At 38.5% G+C, this 16,412-nt stretch overlaps 1 protein-coding gene across 5 annotated transcripts in view; it reads left to right on the top strand.

The window, feature by feature from the left end:
* Positions 1-452: 452 nt before the first annotated feature.
* The window catches only part of LOC131027680 (calcineurin B-like protein 7), a 124,124-nt gene continuing 108,164 nt past the window's right edge, over positions 453-16,412 (top strand). For 2 of the 5 annotated variants that reach the window (XM_057957765.2, XM_057957789.2), the window contains exons 1-2: positions 457-1,262; positions 1,369-1,525. In XM_057957765.2, the coding sequence (XP_057813748.2) occupies positions 1,182-1,262; positions 1,369-1,525 (238 nt within the window). In that variant the 5' untranslated portion in view covers positions 457-1,181. Of the gene's footprint in view, positions 1,263-1,368; positions 1,526-16,412 lie in introns of all 5 variants that reach the window. The other 3 variants (XM_057957771.2, XM_057957785.2, XM_057957779.2) reach the window with 3 other exon arrangements.

Below are 16,412 nucleotides of genomic sequence, written 5' to 3'. Positions count from 1 at the left end.
TCTCAGCCGCGAGGAATTCCATGTCATCTGTGGGTCCCAGGAACGTCACTCTCATGGACCTGCCGTACTTGAATGGTATGCCTTCGGCATCATATGAAAGCATGCCATTTTGGAGCCAGAATAGCTACAGCCGAAATCCATAACCTACATGATGGGGTGAGCAAATGAATGAATGAATCAAGGTTTTCTTGATCAAATAATTTACATTTTTGTCATTCTTTCTTCGTACATTTTAAATTTCAATATGACCTCAAAAATAAATATAATTGACCAATGCTTGAGGTCGATCATCCCAAATCATACCGGACTGAATGACAATCACTATGTCACCAATCACTGATGAGACATTTTGATGCTTCACCAATCACTAATGACCTCGTGGCTATGGCGGGCTTGAGAAAGTGACGTAAACTATAAAAAAATGGAGCATATGCACTGAGGTTCTTATCCTCGGAAGTAACCCATATCATAGGCTACAGCAGCATGCTTTAGCTGTATCTACCTCTGTAAATTCTGTACTTTAAAGAATGTCCCACATTTAATGAATGGCACTCCAAAACGAGACAAACTCTGCAGCGCTTTCTTTAACGCGTCATCATTCCACTTATTATTAAGTGTAATTTAATGTCACTTAAGGCCTTTAGGGCTCGGAAATCTTCAAGTTCATAGCTCATCTTTAGCTGCCATAAATGTAGGCACTGTCACTAATTAATGGCAATGAAATGATTGCAATTGACCAGGAAAAACATACAGCACTGATTAAAATTGATGGGTAGTCGTATTTAATTCAGGGTGGGAAGAAATTTGGTTTTTAATGAGAACACGTCACAGGTATACCTTGTCGTCAATTCAGAATACGCAATTCCGGATGAAACGGCTCAAAATTCCCGACATGTAAGGTGCAGATTCATTCCAGATGGCTTGGAGGGCATGTGCATCGCCTCATGTAGTATGTTCGACAGGATTTTGATCCAGTTTACGCACTTCCTGTCCGTTTGAAGCATTATTGTGTCGTAATGCAAGGTGACGTTACCATTGCAATGGCATCTGATGTGGTTGATATAGTTGCGTAAATAGTTTGCTGGATTACGATAGGACGGACAAGTGCCACGGTTTTTAAAATCTCCAATAATTTCGTGAATTTGTGGCGTCGAGGGCTTTTCAAATAGAGCTGAAATACGATGGCCAGACCAGGCCGATATGTCAGGATTTGCAGCCCTCTGTCTCCTCAGCCTGATCCCCCTCCTCCTCCTCCTTTAGAAGTATGTATTTTAGTGGGTTGTATTGTATGCTGATTTGTTTAAAGTTTTTTCTTTTTCTTTTTGGTGTGTGTTTACAGTAATAGTAACTTATTTGTGGGCTTTACAGCAGCCAAATTTTGTGGCCCAGATCGGCACCATACTCTTTCCTGTGATAGCAGCTGTAGAATGTGCGATTTTCACGCTCATCAATTGTTTTACTGCTAAATCTGACACTCGTTCTCTTCCTCGCGGTGTTGCTGCTTCGCTCGCATCCGAGACTATCTGTAAGTTTAATTCTCTATCTCACGGTATTTTCAAAGCCACTAAGCCATCCATTACTACAAATATATATTTTATCTATAGCCGGCCCACGCTTATAAATTGCCCCGGGAAATCTCCACAGGGGAAAAGTGTTCAGGCAAGGGCGGATATATTGATATCATGAGTTATTTTTAACGGACAAAATATTGGATTTTTGTTTATTGCTGGAAAATTATATGTATGTTTGTATTCAAAGCCACTAAGCCATCCATTACTACATTACTAAGCCACAGTATTCTCTATCTCACAGTATTTTCAAAGCTACTAAGCCATCCATTACTTCAAATATATTTTTTATCTATAGCCGGCCCACGCTTATAAATTGCCCGGGGAAATCTCCACAGGGGAATAAGTGTTAAGGCAAGGGCGGATATATTGATATCATGAGTTATTTTTAACGGACAAAATATTGGATTTTTGTTTATTGCCGGAAAATATATTTATGTTTGTATCCTGTAAATGTCGAAGACGATGGTAATGGGGACAGTTTGAAAAATAGTCAATCCAATGAGTTCATTATCCTTACAGCATAGAAATCGATATACCTCGGTGTTAAATGGATCGACCAGGCTTGATTTAGTACAGATCTTTGTATACGCTCTAAACCCAAAACATAAAAATGAAAAGAACAAAAGGTTTGCCAGACTCCACAAAGAGGTGTTAATGGGTACGCCAAGAGCTAAATAAATTAGCTATATCACTTTGTAGCCCATTAATGAATACGTGTATCTTGAAATGTTAAGGATGCTGGGCAAGGTTTCCACGCATCACCTAAACGCAATCTGTAATTTTATGCAAAATTTGCATCCTTAATGATTGGACCTCATGCTCCTGTAAACTGAACCGATTTGCATATAATCTAGCTTACTAGACTATATTTTTTGTATATTTTAAAGCTTAACAATTGTCACCTAGCCTTGTATCTGCCCAGTTGTAAATAATAAACAGATAAAAATCTCATAGGATTGGGTTCTACGGAGGGGCTAGCATGCCAGTTTTAAATCTACAAGTGTTCTCATGAAATACTATTTGTTGACAGGATGCAAGACCTGAAAATTTTCCAAGATACCAATATTGACATGATATTGGAGTAGTTGAAGATTGACTTGAAACTGAGAAGTTGAGTCCCATTAAACCATCAAATAATGATGTAGGAGTGCTACACAGCGAAATAAAGTTAGGGCCATTCTCTGTCATTAGTGATTATAGCTTTCAAAAACCTGTGCGCTAGTCATTAGGAGCAGACAAATTGCACAAAGGATTCATTGTGTTTACAAGGCCATGCACCTGTTAAGTACTTTAGAATTTGTCTTAATTAGAATTCACCTCAACCATTTGGCTATACAAGGTAGCTGGAAGGTCCGAGTTAACTAAAATATGTGGAGTGAGAAGATATCAACGTTAGTAACATGGTAAGGTTTATAGGTCATTTTTTGCTGGTTGGTCAACCTTTCACAAAAAAATCAATAATTAGATTCACCAGTCGACAAATTTTTAGAAAAGAACTGATAATATTCTGTATCAAATTTACAAACTTATAAGAATCTTCAAAATATACACTCCTTGGGTAAATCCTATTTCATACAATACATAGATTTTGAAAAAATAAGATTTGCCAACCTTCTCGATGCTTTTAAAACATTGTTCAAAATTCAATCCTTAAAATTTTTCTTGTTTATAATTACATTGTAAATTTAATTACTAATCTAATCTTTTCCTACTCTTTTAGAGCAATAGGTCCTCTTCTTTTGTTGCAAATGGGGAAATTTGTTCTCACAAGCATTCTAGAAGAACCACTTGGCCTATGTATGCAAGGTGCCTTTGGGATCAACCATGTAGGTAGTCACCGGCTTGATTAGTGATACGAATCCAAATATTGGTTGAGGTATCATAGGTGAAAATGTGAAAGTAGCCTTAGAATAAGTGCTGGAAACTTCCTCCTTCGTTGAAGATGGTTCAATATTAGCCTAGCTTGAGTTGGTTCAAGTTGATAAGATCAAGGATGTTGAATAGACCCAAATGAAATGCATTCAATATGAGAATCGTGCATGGCTGTTGTCTGATGGGATTTAGTTTTTGGTGTTGTTTGATGTGAAAATTTTGCTTTCTTAGGTGAAGGCTGATGCCATCAACATTCATGAAGAATGTTGCATTTTTCTTGAGTATCCTGGAGGCTTATCTATAAATTCTACGCAAATGAGAATCTTGGACAAATTCTACACAAATGAAAAAGTTTTATCTCACTCCTTTTGTCAATGAAAACTTATTGGAGATGAAATAGTAATCATAATCTCATAAATCTCTACTCAATAAACAGCCAGTTTGCAAATTTTAGCATTTTTAAGTAGTTATAACTATGTGTGCCTTGAATGTGTGATATCATGCTCCCAAGAGCTACAGCGTACTGATCCCTCTAACACATCATGCACACACAAAAAGTAGTAGATAGTTGTGTTCTAAAAAAGGAAAAAAATGGAAACTGGTTGTTGGTTAATCGTGACCATCTCATAAGGTGCCAAGAGCTGGAACTCATAACAAAGTTTAAAAGGTGAATACCCTGCAGAGATAAATGTAGCTCTATTTTAGCTATTCTGCAGAATATGTAGGCAATTGCCACATTATTAAATTTGCTGATGATGGATCCAGAGAGGATGGACAAGGTTTTGATCGACAATCTCATTCTGCCCATAATATATAGATGAAATGAAGTGGAGAAGCACAACTAACAATCAAGTAATTTCCACAACAATTTCAAAATCAACTCAGGCATTGTGAATCATGAAAAATAATGACAATGATTAACAGCTTGGAAGGCTTCAAACAAGCTTTAAAGAAAAGCTAGACTTCCGAGCATCAACTGAGTTTGGTACAAGGTGTGAAAGTGGCCACCTTAGAGAGTTGAAAAACAGTGCGACAGTAAGGCTAACCCTGAGTATTGGGAAGACCACAAATGAAGTGAACAGAAATGAACTCCACGGTCATGAAATTAGAAGGTTTAGATTGACCACAAAGAGAGAACTTATAAGTGAACTCTTCATCTTGCTTCCTCATATAAGGCTGATGTAAATAGCGCGGAAAATGTTATAAGGTATTTTGCACATTAAAATGTCCATCAGAGGAGGATAAATGATATATTATATAAAGTATCACACAAATATCATAGAAGGAAACCATTGAAAAAATGCACATTGTAAATACTTAAAGAATTCAATGATGAGCCTTATTTAGCAGATGTTGGAGAGCAAGGATTACTGGAATGTAAATTTGAATGGGATTACACAACGACCTGCCACTCAAATTGTAACTTAAGAAAAGATCTAGCCCAGAGTTGTATGTATCTATGTAACTAAAACCAACTGTCAAACAAAAGCATAGATCAATGGAGTCAAAGACTTCTCATTCAACATAGGCCGATCCGAATTCAGTTAGAAATTTGGTTAACAATACCTGGTGAGAAACCAGCAGTATTATGAAAACACAGAATTGAAAATTTGGCAAACTCATTAGAGAGATGTATGCCTCCAAAAACTGTCTTTATTCACTATAAAATCAACATTTATATATTTTCAAAGAACATGAAAGGTCACCACATCCTTGGAAGTCAAAATGGACAGTTGGATGGGGATAAATTAACTAACAAAACTAAAATTAAAAAAAAGAACTTTGATTTTGGTACCCCAACTTGGCGAGGTCATAACTCCTAGCCCGTTTTTTGAAATTTGAACTTCTTGGAATTGTTGGAAAGATCTTAAAGAGAATTAGTTTGAGTTATTTGCTACGTAACCCGGGGACGTTTCGGGGACTTGGGGACGGCCAGGGGATGTTTCCCCCGGTCCCCAAATTGCTAGAATTTGGAGGGGACGTCCTAGAAACGGGGGGATGTTTGCCCTAGCTGTGGGGGACGTCCGTACATCCCGGGAACGGCCGGGGACGGCTGGAATGTACCCAATCCATCCCGGGGATGGCCAAACGTTCCCCACAGCTAGGGCTACTAAAAAATATTAAAAATATAAAAAAAGTCATATTTTCAATTTTCTTTTTGAATTTTCTAACATGCCCCCCCTAAATCGTTCCAATTATAAAAAAAATAAAAGGCAACAATTTCAAATTAATAAATTATTAATTTATTATTATTATAATTTAAGTTAATGTTAATATATTATATAATGAATTAATAATATGAATATCAAATTATTAATATAATAATATTAAATATAAGCTAATGTCAAAACTTAAATTATTAATTTAAATTGTTATTATTTACAATAAATTATAAATATTAAATGTTAATGTTCTAAAATTTTAATATCTATGTTTCATATCAAACATATAAAATTAATAAATAATAAATTATAATTTATAAATTATAAATAGAAAATAATAAAATATTAATTCATAACTTCATAAGTTATACCATATGGCAGTGGCAGAGACTCAAAGGACTCTGATTTTGATGCAATGTTAGGAGATGAAGTTTAGGGGCAGCATTATACTTTGCTTTTTTGTATTTAGTTTTACTTAGTACTATTTTGATTTTTCATATCGTAATTGACAATGAAACTATATGGCAGCAGTGTAGCATTTGGGCATTTTGACATTTTGTATGTTATTTCTTTAATATCTATTATGATACGCATATTGACAATGTGAATGAATTGAAATTATGAATTATGAATGCATAATTGCATATTGAGTATTGACAATGTTGTATGTTCAGAATTTACATTCTAAAATGTTTTCATAGTATCATACATATACTATATCCATGTTTTCATGTGAATATAATGTATATTGTTAGTTTTTAGTGATCAGATTAGTAGTAATTAACAGAAATAAGAATGCAAAGTAAAGTAAATATATAACACGATGATACCCTGGGAAAACCTCCCTCTTGGAGGTGAAAAACCCAACAACTAATATCTCAGATTATATTGAACCAATCTCAATGATAGATATACAACTTGGACAACAAGAACAACTTATCTTGTTATAGATGCCACAGTACACTGAAGGTTTTATCAATTCACTGTCTTAGCAAGGGTTTGCCTGCCCTTGAAGATGATTCGTCAACCTGGTATAATGTCCTCCACTTCTCAACAAGAATTCGCTATACTTGGATGATAATCCAAGTTAATTTGCTGTCCTAGATCGCTGATAATGTGCAGAACAAACTCGCTGATTGCAGCTAGGGAGATAACTCACTGAATGTGATCTCTAGATGAGATTCGTTGGCACCTATGATCAGATCGCTGACTTTGTGACTGAGTTTGCTAACTTCAGAATGTAGTTCGCTGATCTTTGGAGCAGAACAGATCACATTAAGGCAGATGATATTCACTTTAGTTATTTCACTTGTGACCTCAAGTCACTTCCTTTATATACATGCCCTTAACCCTTATGCCTAGGTCGGCTTTGGTGCCAAATTACAAATTCACAAGTTACATTATAGGGTCAGACCCATTTATAACCACAAGTTACATTCGCCATCATAGGGTCAGACCAATATCACAAGTTACATTGGTTAGGACCTGACCAATAACATTTTACAAGTTACATATTAATAGGTCCCGACCTATTGAATTTACAAGTTACACAATATCCCAAATAGGCCCATACACAATAAATTTTAAGGCCGAAGGCCACATTAAAATTTACCAAGCAAGGTCGGCCCAATCAAGGGATACGACCTAGATACATTTTCAACATATATGCATGCTTTATCCATGTTTTCATATGAACATTTAGAATTTTCTTATATATTTTAAATTTTCCCTATATTTTATATAGCCGTCCCCTTTGCTATCCCCCTGCCGTCCCCAAATTTGGCAAAAAAATTTGTCCCACCATCCCCTGCTGTCCCCGTCTCGAAGACTCGGGGTAACGTAGGTTATTTGGAATGCAGTGTACGGCAACAATTCCAAAAGACTGATGAAAGTCCTCGGGTCAAATTCTGCTCCCAAGGCCTCCAAAAACACGAATTACAGAAACATAGAAAATACCGAAAAAATTATATTTTTGATATTTTCCATAGCTGGTTGTGCAAATGCCACCCACTTTCTCCTGGATCAATAAAGGATCATAGGTTGTGCATCTAATATGAAAATTGCTGAAAACTCATGAAGGAAGGCAAGATGGTTAGCCATTCTATTAGTAAGACCATATCTTTATGCTTGACCATAAAATGAAATTGATTAATGCATGATTTTGATTTGAGATGCTGATTTTCCTGAATCTTAGATTGAGAGTTCAAAATTGAAGAAGCTGGTGATCAGTGATTTTCCTCGAGAAGATAGTTGCATTGATGTCTTAATAATGCTTACACTATAGTTATAGTTGAGGTTTGCTTGTGACCAGGCTTCTCCAATATAACAAAGATATAGAAGAACTTAAACTATTGTCTATCATGTATCTACTAGGACTTAGAACAAGTCTTATAGGAATACTTTTAGTTTTTGGTATTTGTGAAGGTGAGGCATGGGACCCACTCCCTTTGTATTAAACTTAAAATATAAACAGTAGTATCGGTGTTTCAGATTTATAACAGGGGAGCATAAAACCAAACTTTCCAGCTTGCTTGAAAATCAGGCCATTAAAAGAGAAACCTTAAAATAAAGACCAACTAAACATATATGAAAATTTTAAGCCATATTCGACACTAATCTTGTCCTCTTCCTTTAAATTTGCAGAGTTTTTGCCAAATGAGTAACCCTTTTTGTTGTGGGAGTGTAGAGTCATAATCTGCTGTGTCTTATCCTTTTTTGAAGAAGAGGCCTTCTTCATGACTGTTATCCATATATCTGCATTTTCATCTCCAAAGTCTTTGATAACATCTTTAGAAACTGTTGGTGTTGGAAATAAGCCACACCCGGACCGACGATGGACTGGTCCAAGAGGGGCCAGTATCTCAGTGGTAGAGCACTCCAGCAGCGTATGGAAGGTCCTAGGTTCGAGTCCTAGCTGGTCCATGTCTCAGCATGATATCCAGCAAACTTTTCAAAGGAGAAGATTCAATTGTCTTGGAGGGAGAAAGAGTAGAGACATTTCTAATAAAGGTTTTGGGAGAAACTCCCTCAACCTCTAATGGTGAGGAAGAATTGGAAGGTGAATTTGGGATTTGAAGAGGATTTAAGATCTGAAGCAACATGCATATCAAGATCATTGAGGTTATCCGGATAGATATGTTGATGACTTGGAACAATCCCCCATTCCATCATGTGGTCTGCTTCAAAGAATATATCCTATTTGGTGTTGTGACAGCTTGTTGGTGTTGAAAATAAGCCACACCTGGACTGACAATAGACTGGTCCAAGAGGGGCCAGTAGCTCAGTGGTAGAGCACTCCAGCAGCGTATGGAAGGTCCTAGGTTCGTGTCCTAGCTGGTCCATGTCTCAACATGGTATCAGAGCTAGGTCGAGGCTAGGAGCCCCAAGCATACGAGAGGTGTGGCTTAAGGGGGGGTGTTGGTGTTGAAAATAAGCCACACCCGGACCGACAATGGACTGGTCCAAGAGGGGCCAGTAGCTCAGTGGTAGAGCACTCCAGTAGCGTATGGAAGGTCCTAGGTTCGTGTCCTAGCTGGTGCATGTCTCAACATGGTATCAGAGCCAAGTCCAGGATAGGAGCCCCAAGCACATGAGAGGTGTGGCTTAAGGGGGGGTGTTGGTGTTGAAAATAAGCCACACCCAGACCGACAATGGACTGGTCCAAGAGGGGCCAGTAGCTCAGTGGTAGAGCACTCCAGCAGCGTATGGAAGGTCCTAGGTTTGTGTCCTAGCTGGTCCATGTCTCAACACAACTCAAGGGCAAGCATTTGCCAAATGGCTTGTGGTGTGAAAATGTAAATTGAGAATGAAGTTGAGATTTTTCTAGAATTGAAATGAATTTCCAAATGGAGTTTCCAATGGTGGATGGGCAAGATGAACTCCAAAATTGTAATGGTAGAATAGGTAATCAGACTAGATAGGCAATGATGAGAAAGTTTATGAGAGAATTGAACTTATGGTGCCATGGCTTAATGTATAAGTGTTCTTTGTTTTGTGACCCCAACCCCCCAATCCTTGTCCTTAGTTAATCCGCAAATAACAAGGAAGAATCTTTTTCCACTTGGCCAATGGAAATGTTGTCCTCTAGGAAGAACATCCAGTATTTCAAAATTCACTCATTAAGCTTAACTACTCCAAAAATTGTGGAATCGGTATATTAGGATATGTTCCAGATGTTCCTTTTTAGCCTTTAAGACCTTATCCTTAAATTCCTTGATAGTGATATTTGATGCTTGAACTCTTGCATTAGAATATTCCAAATTGGAAGTTACGAGTTTAGATTGAAATTTTGAGGGTGGAAAAGTAGGGTTTTCCTCTGCAGAAGACACGGCAAAATATGCTTTCAGTGAAGACCCAGATTTGTCAACTTGGAGTGCTTCTCAAGTGTTGGTGCCAAGTGGAGGTCAAGAGGAGACAATTGTGGAGACATTGAAGAAGAATGACGAGTGTCATTGTGTGAAGATAAAACCAATGGATTTGCTTGGGGCTAATTGCTAAATTTGGCTTCAACACAACCTTCATCACTGTCGTGTTGTTGAAGAATAGGAGAGGAAGAAGATGTCACCCTTGAGACAGACACTCCACTATTGCCATATAATTCTTGATTCCTAGTATTGCAGAGTGCAGCTAAAAAAGATTTGTGGGAGGTGGATGGAGGATTTGGAGCTACCAAGGTGTTGTGATGATCTTGGATGGAAGAGGTGGAAGCAGTAGGAGACTATTTGGCAGCAACTAGAGGCATTGCATGAGCATTGGCCACAAACATTTAATATTATTAAAAATAATTACTAGTAGCATGCCAACCAGAAATACTTATATTATATATTCCTGTGTTATTTCTTTTATAAAAGATACATATATAACTTCAAAGCATGCCATTAGACAATAATAATAAACAGTGGATGATGCTTTCCTCAATTTGAGATTTTTATGTCTCTCAGAAGAGAAATCTAAGCAGAACAACTGGAAAACAATAGTAGAATAGATCAAGTGGGTTGAAGCATTTTGTTTCACAGTTTTCTTAGGCTGCTCCAAATATTGAGGTTTTAACTTGAACAAAATTCTTTCCAGAAGAATAAATAGGAAAAGGCTGTCTATTGTTCTAAGTTCTAACTCACTTGAACAAAATGCTTTCTAAAAGAATAAAAGGTAACTCTGAGCAAATTCAGTGATAATTTTTTCTCTGGATGACTTATCTGAATATAGTGAGCAAATTCAGGGAGTCTAATGGTTTCCCCTTGTCATCAATTATTGCTCAAAGCATTCCAGAGCGAGTTCACCGACACAGACCTTTAAAATATGTATATGCAAATAAACTCTTCCCTACTATCATTGCATCAAGATTCAAGAATCATACAAAATGTGCAATGGAATCTACTGAGATGATGCTCCAATTGATATGAACTTGGGAACCTGGTAGCATTCAAGGAGTCTAATGGTTTTCTCCCCTGATCTAAAGTGCCCCGGGTATACTTTAGTCAATTTATCAATATATATTTTTGAAATTTCTCTATGCATATGAATGCTTCCTTACTGCTGGTGCATTAAAAATATGCTTAATATGCGATGGAACATATTGAAACCACACTTGAAGTGATGGGAACTCAAGATACGAATACTAGAAAGTGGAAATGTAAACAACATTATGAATGAAAAAAGAAGAAATAAGACTACACTAAAGATACAAGAATGCCACCATAATTGCCCTGGAAAAACCCATGATTGGAAAAACATTAGAAATGAAAAAGGCAGTGCCTTTGTTTTTGTTGATTGCCAAACAATATACAGAGATTACAAACAGTGGTTCACTAAAAGTCTAAAAGACTAAAGGAACCCTGACAACACTGAAAGACCAGTTTTATTCATAAACCTTGTAGAGTGTGTATGTTTTGAAGATGAACTGTCATTCTAACTGCAGAAATGTAATTTCAGCAACACATACTCCTGGATGGGATGCTCTTCTATTTTGATGTCATATCCCTGCCTGAGATTAGGGCTTGTCATGCCCCCCACCATAAGAGAAGAGAACACAGCAAACAACTAGCAAATTGCAGCTTAAATAATCAAACCCAGGCGACTAATTAATGCAAGGCCGACCCAAAATAAGTAATAAATATTGGCCATAATTATTTAAGGAAGGCTGACCAGATTAAGAGCAGTGACTTCTTTAAGGAGGGATGACCTGATTAAAGAGAGATCAACCGCTACTTAAGAAATAATTATATTTTTAGAGGGTCGACTTAGTCAAGAGTTATTAAGACAACACTTAAATCATGAAGGGATGCGCCCCTGGCAAAGGTAATGGTTGCTGTGAAAGGTATGTCTCCCACCGAATAAGAGATATAAAAGGAGGAGCAATTCATCAAGCAAGGTAGGGAATAAAATGAGAAAGAAGATATCAGAAAATAAGGAAATTAAGAGCAGAACCTAGAGCAGAACCTAATCTAATATTACCAGCCTTAAATTAGTAAGTTTATGTATGGAATCAGATCAGATTTCATTTATATACATAATCTGCATACAGGGAAAGCAGCCTTTGATCTAAGTAAGTATTTGCTATGAAAGTGTAGTCATATCTATTGTCTATTATATCTCTTATGAATATTGGATTTATTTTATCTATTTAAATTATCAAATCCATCTAAATTCTTAGAGTTAATAAACTAATCAATTTATCTTCCTACAAGCAATCATACATGAGGTTGGTAAGGAAACATGTTAGGGAGAGGCAGCAGACCGGTTCCCACAATGTAAGTGCACCACCCCAATTTGGATGGACTGCAGGTCCTGCCACGTGGGCCAAGGGTTCAAATTGTCTTGGTTGGATGGTTTGCGCCCTTGGGCTTAGTTGTGGCAAACAGTTTCTGGCTGCCCTATCATGCGTTCCCCTCCAATCCCTAGTATGGTTGATTGTTGGAGTGAAACTATAGAATAGATCCAAATAGGTGATACTAATCATCATTTCATTAAATTTTAATCATTTATTTTCTTTTAGTTCAATAGCTATTGTATGATTTAGTTATAGAATGCTGTTTGTAAATAAATTGTACTGTTGGAATTGTTTCTTTTTAGCGAAAATCAGGTATACCCAAATAGGGGACATTACATTTGATTAATTGGAAAACCTGTGAATATGTCCCAATGACTTCATTCTCTAACTCTATAAATTCTAGCATGTCCTTGAAGGTCCTGTTGTGCGTTGCACACGCTCCCTGTTGCCGACAGGGTCCCCCTTCCTTTTTTGGGCCTTTCTGTCTTCGCCTTGTTGAGTTCCGTGCAGAGTGTCTCGCGGCCTTTCAAGCGAGCTTGCGATCAGTCAATGAGATGATGATGTTGAGCGGAGGAGCTTATGAATCCGCGTGGTTAAGTCGAACCCTCAGGCACGAATCCCGAGAGATTGTTCAAGCTTGTGAAATCACCTCAAAAGGGCGTGGGATGATAGAACTGGTGAAGTCTGCCAAGTAAAAGGACAGTGCATCTGAAGGTCACATGAGGACCCAAAGACGCCAATTTTCGCATAAGAATAATGGGAGAGATTGCATGATGTTTTAAAGGTTTGCAGGACTTGTATGAATGTTGATTTTCGCCATTCGGAAGGTAAAGGAGGGGCGAAAGCCTCAAAACTCACCCAAGTGCCGAAGCTTGCGCCTTTCAGCCAAAAGGTCCGAAAAGTTAAAAATTGGCAAAAGGGCCAAAAGGGCCGAAATTCGGACCCTTTAAGTGAATGTTAGAAAGTTAAAAATTGGCAAAAGGGCCAAAATTCGAACCCTTTAAGTGAAATGTTAGAAAGTTTAAAAAATTGGCAAAAGGGCCAAAAGGGCCGAAATTCGGACCCTTTAAGTGAAATGTTAGAAAGTTAAAAGTTGACAAAATGGCCAAAAGGGCCGAAATTCGGACCTTTAAGCCGAAATGTCAAAAAGAAGAAAGTTCGCAAATAACTAAAAAGGTTCGAAAATATTGAAAAGTTGACAAAGTGTCATAAAATGCCGAAAATCACGATCCAAGCGATAGGTGAGTATTTCGAAAGGTTTAAAAAATTATCCCAAGGCACCGATTTCGCATAAAGACGTAAACACGTGAGAAATGAAATTGATGAATTGCCCCAGTCTGCCAAAGTTCGGATGAAGTTTCAGAATCGCGAAATATGGAACCACGCGAAAATTGGCAAAAACTCTCATAGCGCCGAAAATCGCGATTTGGGGTAAATATGAAAGAAAGTTTAAAGTTTTAAATGGTTTTCACAACTCTCCAATTCACCGAAATTTGCCATCCAAGCTTGAGGAAGAACCGCAAAGTTTGAAGTTCGCAAACCCTTCCCCCCATTTTCCGAAATTCGCCCATAGCGTCGTGAGTGTTGAAGCGTAAGGTCTGAATAGCTCTTCGAAAATCAGGATTGCGATTTCTTAAATGTTGCGGCCCCTTTTTAGAATCGCGTTTCAACTAGGTCACCCAGGTTAAACTTGCAAATCGCCCAAGGTAAATTGCTAAGTCTGTGTAAAAATTGCAAATTCTTTTCAAACCATAGGTGCAAAAATTTGGATTAAAAGTTAACCGTTGAAATTCAAAATTGTAGAACTCCCCCATTCAAATTTGCAAATCGTGCAATTTCTCGCCATTCATTTTCACTAGGTAAGTGTGCTTTACCTCTCTCAATCGTCTGAAATATTTACAAATTGGATGGATGTCTGTGCAAAAAATTGATTAAAATGCTTAAGTCTTGAAAATCGCATCTTTTTTCCTTTTATAAATGTTATGCAAAGCAATTGAAAACTGAGTCTTAGAATTAACCATCCATTTTGAAATAAATGCCTAAGTGTGCAATTGAAAAGCTTCGTAAATATTCATGTCTAAATCAATCAAGCTTTTAGCTAACAATATCATGCTATTCTTTCAATTCGATTTTTGAATTGATCTTGGTATGCTGGTATATCCTGTATCTAACCCGCTTTACTTCCTTTTTATCGCCTCGTAATCTGCATCCGACTGTGCAGGATAAATGTCTAAATCGGCGGTAGAATCATCAAAGACGCTTGCTACAACCGAGACATCACGAGCATCCAAATCAGATATCCCTCGCAGAGTCGAAAGGATGAAATACCAGTATCAAAGAGGGGGACTGAGGGAGTCAAAAGTTCAGTGTGTCTGGGACAATGTCGGTGATACTGACCTAGGCCATATCGATATCCAAGATTTCAGAAGCCGAGTCTTCTCCCCTGATGCCTATGGTAGGCCTAGGCAGATGATGGAAAGTGGCATCGCCCAAGCAGTGAGATTTCCCCCAGCAGTGCAAAACTATGAGTTAGTAGTGGAGGCCGCTCGACATTACCAACCAGGTTCTAGATTGGTGCTCCTTGAGGACATGGTCCTCGCTAACTTCACTCCTGAGGCCATTGGTGACGCATTTGATATTCCCTTCCCAAACAATCCCACAACCACGACTATAGATGAAGCGCAAGGGGCCTATGATATGAATCCTGCCAGATGCAGAACACTGATTAGTGAAGAGTGGTACAGGGAGAGAAGACCTCCAAGCGTCCGAATTGGGAAAAAGACCCCAAGAAGTGACTTTCACAATGAGCATGGGGACATGGTCACACTGCTCAGCTGGGTTATGGGACTCCCCAAATCCAACTACTTTGAAGAATGGATGTTTTACTTCACAGAACTGGTCTTCGCTGGGAAGTCCAAGTTTGACTGGGCCCAGATCATAAGCGACAATATCCACACCCAGTTGATCGAACTTGAGGCAAAGAAGTACTTCACTATGACATCCTATTTAGTCTACATGTTCGCCAAGAACCAGCCGCTGCCAGGTTTAATAATGAAAGGTCAAATCGGGAATGGACCTGATCAAGTAAAAGTATACGATTGTTACCCACACTATCAGGATATAGCTCAAAAGGAAAAGAGCAGCCCGGCCTATGCAGTTGGCCAGTATGAGTGCGTCAATGATGCCTTCACAATGCGCTTGGTCAGGCTTATGCAGGGAGGATTACACATAAGGCTCTCGAAGCAAGCTACTATTCTAGTATAGAGATACAGAGCCTGGTTCATCCAGTTCCCAAGGTTCTCCTATATCTGGATAGCTGGCTTTGATGGTGCCCCTCTCTGGCTTCCACGGTACCCAACCGACAAGATAGTTCTTATGGAGGTTGCAAGGCAGTCACGTCCGGCCGGTAGCTTACTCAGAGACAGCAAGCAAGCTGGATTCGCATTCCCCATGATTATAGGCAACCAGGATGCCCATCTGAAGACCCCCTCCCAGGCAGAGGAATCCTTTGCAGAGCTGGCCTCCTATGGCCTACAGGAGCATTTTCCAAGGAAATGCTTCGATCATGACAATCTGGCAAAGAGAGCCTATGGCAGGCGGTATGGAGCAAAAGAATCAGTTGAAGATTCTTGGAAAAACTGCTCTGATGACTATGAGGTCCGGAGGCATGAATATTCGAGGCTGAGTGTGCAGCAAATGCGACTATGAATATCGTCGAGTTCCAGATCAACTCACAGATTCAGGAAATTGCCTGCAGGTCCGGGAATTTGAGGCAGTAAGGCATCTTTTGCAAGGCGTTGATTGGACACAAGACCCGATCACTGATTTTGAGGCGGTCATGGCAGCCCCAGGAAGATATACAGACCAATGGTTGCATCAGCAGATTGAGCAACTAATTCATGAAGGAGTCCAGTTCACCTACCACTTAATGGGTAACCTTGATTCTTAGTCCTCCGGAGATGAGGGAACTTCCAGTGCACCTAGGGAAGAAATTGAAAAGCCTGAGAAAAGGAAGAAGGCTAAAGCCAGCAGAGGAAC

This window comes from Cryptomeria japonica, chromosome 1 (assembly GCF_030272615.1).
Source record: "Cryptomeria japonica chromosome 1, Sugi_1.0, whole genome shotgun sequence".
NCBI lineage: Eukaryota > Viridiplantae > Streptophyta > Pinopsida > Cupressales > Cupressaceae > Cryptomeria > Cryptomeria japonica.
Note: the sequence above shows the minus strand (reverse complement) of the source record. Positions and strands in the feature narration are given on the sequence as shown.